The sequence below is a fragment of the Vicugna pacos genome, chromosome 5 (assembly GCF_048564905.1).
Source record: "Vicugna pacos chromosome 5, VicPac4, whole genome shotgun sequence".
NCBI classification, from domain to species: Eukaryota; Metazoa; Chordata; class Mammalia; order Artiodactyla; family Camelidae; genus Vicugna; species Vicugna pacos.
In genome coordinates, this window is record NC_132991.1 from 71,259,282 (window position 1) to 71,265,863 (window position 6,582).

The 6,582-nt window shown below is 41.8% G+C and overlaps 1 protein-coding gene across 4 annotated transcripts in view; it reads left to right on the forward strand.

Moving 5' to 3' along the window:
• The window catches only part of SATB2 (SATB homeobox 2), a 178,576-nt gene extending 173,114 nt beyond the window's left edge, over positions 1-5,462 (forward strand). For all 4 annotated transcript variants that reach the window (XM_072961523.1, XM_031678076.2, XM_072961525.1 and 1 more), the window contains one exon: positions 4,253-5,462. In XM_072961523.1, coding sequence (XP_072817624.1) covers positions 4,253-4,714 — 462 coding nt within the window. In that variant the 3' untranslated portion in view covers positions 4,715-5,462. The remainder of the gene's footprint in view (positions 1-4,252) is intronic.
• Positions 5,463-6,582: the final 1,120 nt, after the last annotated feature.

Genomic DNA, 6,582 nt, shown 5'->3' on the forward strand with positions numbered 1-6,582 from the left:
CAGTGGGACTTCAGAAACCTATGCTGTGAAGAAGAGGCTAAGAGAGTTGACATTATGCAGTCAAGATGTGCGGAAGTGAGAAAAGACGGCTTCATCCTGCCGTTAGGTGGAGGATTTTAGGAGAGGGTTTGGATAGGTCTCTCTGCCTCTGAAATAGTGTCTTAGAAGCAGCAGGCTCTGCTCTTTCTCTGTTCAGAGTACTCCGCCAGGAGAAGCACTGCACCGCAGAGGAGTTCCTTGATTGTCATAATAACAAGCTAGTGCAGTAGGCTAGTGAGGAAATGTATGCAGTTCTTTTTGCTAAAAATTATCTAGAGACAATCAGCTCTCTGCTGAGAGTAATCAGAACATTTCAGGGTATTGAAGATAGTTGGGATAGGTAACCTGGGGACTCTTTTCGTCTCAGATATTATGCATATTGTGATTGAAAGGGCATTATAGCCAAAGAAAAGTGGTAGGGTAGCCGAAAAACCTTGAGCAGACCTTGTAGGTAACTTGTGAGACAGTTTTACTTTAGAGCTGTCGGTTTTTAATAGAGGTACTGGGGATTGAACCCAGGACCTCGTGCATGCTAAGCATGCGCTCTCCCCTCCCCCTAGAGCGGCCCCTTTTGTTATTCTCTGTTTGCACTGCTCTTTCTTCACCTGCTCAAGATGCAAGCAATAGTGTTTAACCTTCCTCATGCAAATATTGCCATGCCTCCCAACTCACTATAGAGCTTTGACCTGAAACAAGATGTTTCACTTTGTCGATCATTTCTGTTGCTGTTACTTCTCTGAGAAACATTTTCCTCTCCTATGATGGCAGCGACATTATTATTGATCCTTGGAAACCACTCTCTCAGACTGACAGCTCCCTGTGTTTATGATTTCTGATTTTGAGAGTTCTCCTGAGATGCTCTGTGTTTCCGGGCTGTTCTTAGTCCAGATACCACCTTCCCGAGGAACTGTGAGAATTAAATGAGTTAATGTGTGTAAAGGTCCTAGGCTGGCCTGGCACAGAGTGAGTGTTCCGTAAGTGGGGGCTACTGTCACTGTTGTCTCTTTTCCACGTGTGGCTTCTCTGTGTGCGTGTGTTGCTAGTGCTTCGTTCTAAGTCAGAAGGGGAGGTGAAGTCGGCCCATTGGTGGGACCTCAGGAAAAGAACAGACCTGCTCAAGCAGAAAGATTGTAGTCACTTCAAAGTATAGTTTTGGAAAATCTCTTTAAATCTAACCAACGCACAATGGAAAACCCCTTAAGAACCAATCTAATTATTTAATTAAATGGAACCGTTCTGCTGACTTTTACTACAGAAGGCAAGCATAATTTAGAAAATGGGGCATTTTAATTCTCTTTTGTTTTCCAATTAACACAATTGCTCTAAAAGGGGGTCCTGGAGCTTCAAGATGCATGTTCTGTGAGTACATATACCATACATAATTTCTTTCTCTCTCATCAAAAAAAAAAAAAAAAACCCACCTCACCTGTTGACGTAGAGTTTCATTTATTACAGTGCTCAGGCTGCCCAGATTACAAACTCAGAGCAAATGTCCTCCTGCCATCAAAGCTGCCCTGGGCCGGGCAGACCCGTGTGCAGCCTCCTTTCCCCGCCGGCTGTAATTAGGACGTTGAAGTAATGGAGCTCTCACTGTTTTGCTGATGCCAGCTTACCGTGGCAGACCACAGGAGTTTACTCGTAGTCGAAAGTGGTAAAGAAAATGCCAGGAACATTCATTTTAATTGGTCAACATGATATGGACCTCAGTGCCACTGTTTTACCGTCCTCTGTTTCTGATTTCTTTCTGCCACCAGCCGTCAGCGTATTCTGGTGGATTTTCTTATCAGCATTTGATTATCCTTTTATTGTTATTTTGATTGTTACTCCATTATGAATTATTATTTAGAAAGTTTCATCCTCTTCTGTTTCCTTACCTAAGTAACAGTTTCATCTGCCCTAATGTTTATTAAATTCTACAGGAAAGACCGACACTTCCACATCGATGAGAAATTAGTTTTTCATTAGAGAGTCCCTGAGACTAAGATAGATGGCAAAGAGATTTTTTCCTTAAATGCCTGCTTTGATGCTGATGTTTTGTAGTTAAAAAGGAAAAAAAAAGGGTCATATGGGTAGTGTGTGGGGGTAGTGGTGGTGGTACCAGTGATTCTTTAGTGTAACTGGACATGTTTTCTTCTGCATTGATGGACTGATTGCCCCCTGAACTCTGGAAAACGTTTAATTTGTTACTCCAACATGGAAAAGGCCACATAAAATAGGAGAGAATGGTAAAAGAGAAATGTGTGATCTTTAAAAAGTGAACTCACTATTCTTAAACGTCTTGGTAGGATCCAGGAAGTTAGACACTGGTCTGAATGTAGGACATGTGGGCTTTGCCTTCAGAGTTGATGTAACACTTGTAAACGGGACCCTTCAGAGTAGTCTTTTAGTTACACAGAACTGCCGCCGAAGGTGTAAGGCGTGAGCAGTGGCTGAGTTCCTCTCCGGGGTCCCTGCTCCCTCTCCCTCTCCCCCTCCAGAAGCCCTTCGCACAGAGCCCTCAGAGGAGGACAGGGGCAAGTTGTTCTGACAATCTCCTCTGCATTGCTTTCTTCCTTTAGTCAGATTGAGGACGTTCATAAATAAATATTAAAATGGGAAACTATTTCATGCAGAGATGATGCGGAAGAGACAGTTAGGAAGATCAGGAATAAGCATGCCTAACTCGTGTCAGATGACAAAACTGAAAGAGGGCAGCAAAGAGTCTGATGTGCTTTATTCAAAGGAAACAATCCATGGATTGAGAGGGTGCTCGCCACTGGGGTTTTGGGCAGGTTTTCTAGAGCATTAGAAGTGGCAGCATGGAAACGGCATGATTGGTTGCGACTGCATACCTGCCCTTATTTAGAAAAATCAGAGAACGAGGAAATGAGTATAGAGCCCAGAGCTGGCTTTGCATTTGGGGACTGGCTGACTGGATGCTGTGTTTCTGGTCAAGCCAGAGCATTTACAGCAACACGAAAGTTCAGTCTGCTGATGGGGCTCTCCAGGCAGGGATGGCTCCATCTTGGGTCCAGAAATTTATTTAAATACTGGAGTTTTTTTTTTTTTAATGAGTGAGAAATAGATAAAATGAGAGAGAAATTTAAATTAATTGCAACAGCCAGAAGACTTTGACATGAAGGATAAAAAAAATAGGAAGTGTTTTGCAAAACAAAGGATTTATAGTTTGTAGTGATATTGAGGAAGTCCATTTATTTGCATATAAACTGGTCATTTAAAGTTCATAATTTAAGAAGAAGGTGTATCTTTAAATTAACTTGAAGTTTTTGTATTTTTTTAAAAAATAGTTTTTAAGGATCAAGAACAGGGCTTGAAAGAAAATAAAAGTTGCTCCAATTTTTATGGAGAATTGATTTTCTGACCAAATATACTCTGAGTAATTATGAGGCTGAGATAATAATGACTCTCATTTATTGGATGTTCACCCTAAGCTAGAGGTGAATCAACTATAGACCATGGGCCAAAGCCAGTTGGTCACAGTTTATGTAAATAAAGTTTATTGGAACATGGCCGTGCCTTTTTGTTTATATTCACACTACAAAGGCAGAGTTGAGGCATTGTAACAGAGATGGTATGGCCCTGCTAAGGCTGAACTATTTCCTATCTGGACCTTTGCTGAAAAGGTTTGTCAACCTCTGATTTAAGGTAAGCACTGTTTTCTACATGCATTATGTCATTTCATCCTTACAGCATCTCTGGGAAATCAGTGTCCTACCCTTCTTTCACAGGTGATGACACTGAGGCTTAAAGACTTTTCGTGTCCTGCCCAAGGACCCCCAGCTAAGTGGAAGAGTCTGGACTTAAATCCATGAGATCTCTTTTGTAGGGCCTGCACACTCCCTCTGGGTCCAGTTTCTTTGTCACTGGGCTTCAGAGACGTGGCACATCATGCTGGTTAACTGTAAGGAAGACTCTGGAGCCAGATCCTTTGAATTCAAATGACTTTGGGCAACAAATGACTTAACTTCTTTGCCTTTCAGAATGGAAACATTAGCAAACATTACTATTATTAACCTCTTGTTTTGTAGATGGGATTCTGAGCCTCCAGAAATTCTTTTAAGTTTTCAGAAGACCTGAGTTTACAATGAGTACAGCGTTACTCCAGTGCTAGGCAGATACCACATGTTTCAGGGGGATGATGGCTTTTGAAAGGTGAACTAATGAATCAACTGTTAATGTGTGTGTGTGTGTTTTTTTTAATTTTAATTCTCAGGTCCTTCATCGGCAGCAGTCTCAGCCAGCCAAGGAGAGCTCCCCTCCCAGAGAAGAAGCGCCTCCCCCGCCTCCGCCGACTGAAGACAGCTGTGCCAAAAAGCCCCGGTCTCGCACAAAGATCTCTTTGGAAGCCCTCGGGATCCTCCAAAGCTTCATTCATGATGTGGGCCTGTACCCCGACCAGGAAGCGATCCACACGCTTTCTGCTCAGCTGGATCTCCCCAAACACACCATCATCAAGTTCTTCCAGAACCAGCGGTACCATGTGAAGCACCATGGGAAGCTCAAGGAGCACCTGGGCTCGGCGGTGGACGTGGCCGAGTATAAGGACGAGGAGCTGCTGACGGAGTCCGAGGAGAATGACAGTGAGGAAGGCTCGGAGGAGATGTACAAAGTGGAGGCTGAGGAGGAAAATGCTGAGAAGAGCAAGGCCGCGCCTGCCGAGATCGACCAGAGATAATGTGAACTCCTACCAGGCAAAGCAATACATCGGTCCAAGGATTTTCTGTTTTAGTTTCTTTAAAAACTTTTTTTTTTGCTTTATTTTATTTTTGTCTTTTTTTTTTTTGGTCTATTTTGTTTTTCTTACCTTTTTTGATATTTCTTTGTTGCACAGGATACACCTGTAGACTGAATGAGTTCAGTATTTCCGAATCAGACATCGCCTTGGCAAAGACACTTAAGTGTTACGCTTTTACAATTGACTGGATCATAGTAATTAAAATCACGGGAGACTCTGCCTTCATTTTCCTCGCACTCATGGAAGAGACACCAGGCAAGTTCCAGGATGAGAAGACCTACAAAGTAAATGAAGGAAGCTACAAGTGTGTGTGTATATGTATATGTATATATCTATATATTTACATATATATATTAAATTGCATGGGACAGAGAACTTTACAATCTGAAAGAATAGACTGTGAAATGAGTTCTTAAAGAAGAGACTTGTTTATGTATTAAAAAAAAACCACTTCACAGTGAGTCGCTTTGGCTTTTTGATAAACTGCGGCCTGCTCTCAGGGTGGGGTGACTATTTTTGAATTCCTATTTATTTTCTGTATTTGTCCCTGATTTTTTTTAATTCTATGGCTTCCTATCTGGCAGCTTGATGGGTAATTTTTGAGGTATGTATTTAACAAAATAAATCAACACTGCCAAAAAAAATGAATGAAAGAAAGAAAGAAGAAAGTAAAGTGAAAAAGAAATCAGGGCACCTTAAAATGATACAAGTCAAATTAATGTTAAAGACACAATGCACACTTAAAATGACTCAATGTGTCCGTTACTCAACTTGTCATTACTGTAGTGAACAGATGAATTTCTGTGGAATTCCAAATGAGTCAAACTGAAATTCAGTACAGAGGAAACTTGTCCATTAGTGCAGTCTCGCTAAAATGACATTTTGACGTTGGACGTATGGAATTCATAGTGTGAGCCACATTTTATTGTGAAATTTATTTACCTGCTCGTGGCTTCAAATCTTGAAATTAATAAGCCTGCTCATTTTAAAGTTGTTTATTGTTGCTGTTTTCTTTTTCTTTTTTTTTTTAATAGAAAATAGTTCAATGTAATGTTAAGTTAGAAAAGAAGTTGCTGCCCAGTTAATGGGGCTCCCTCTCAAGTCAATCTCATTCCCTCCGTCTCCCGAAAGACGTTTCTCATGTCTGTTTCACTCTGGGCTTCCTCTTCTCCGCACACCTCCCATCCACCTAACCAGACGTCTTTGGTCCCTGCTCTCACGAGCCTCACCCCTTCCCTGGTCTAGGGGCAGCCCTAACAGGAACCTGGTTTTGAATCATTGTGCAGCTCTGGGCAATAGAGTAAGCGAAGCAGTTTCAGTGGAATCACCTACTCATCATAAACGGAAACATTGTCCCAGTTACCTACATAGCAATTACCTTACGTAAAGCAGAACTAATGCCGTCTGGCTGTTGAGTGGAATGAGCATTAAAGCTGCACATCTACTATAGTCCTCCCAGCCACCCCTGGCTTCCCAGCAGGAGCACCAGTAGCCTCCCTTCCCACGTCCACTCCTAGTCATTGCAAGAGGAGACCTCACCTCCAGGACTGGCCGAGAGAACCGAATCCATGCTTCAAGGAGGCTGCCAAACACTCCACGCGGTTGGATCTTTGTTTTGTTTTGTTTTGTTTTGAGTTGTGCTCTCATGCAACCTTGTCAAAGACCTCATGCAATATCACTTTGAAAGTTATTTTCTGTTTACTACACAAACATTGTAATATAACTGTTAATACTATTTATATATTTGAAAGGTATAAAAGGTCGGAGTTAAAAAAAAACCTCTATGTGTAGATAATAACTCAGAACTT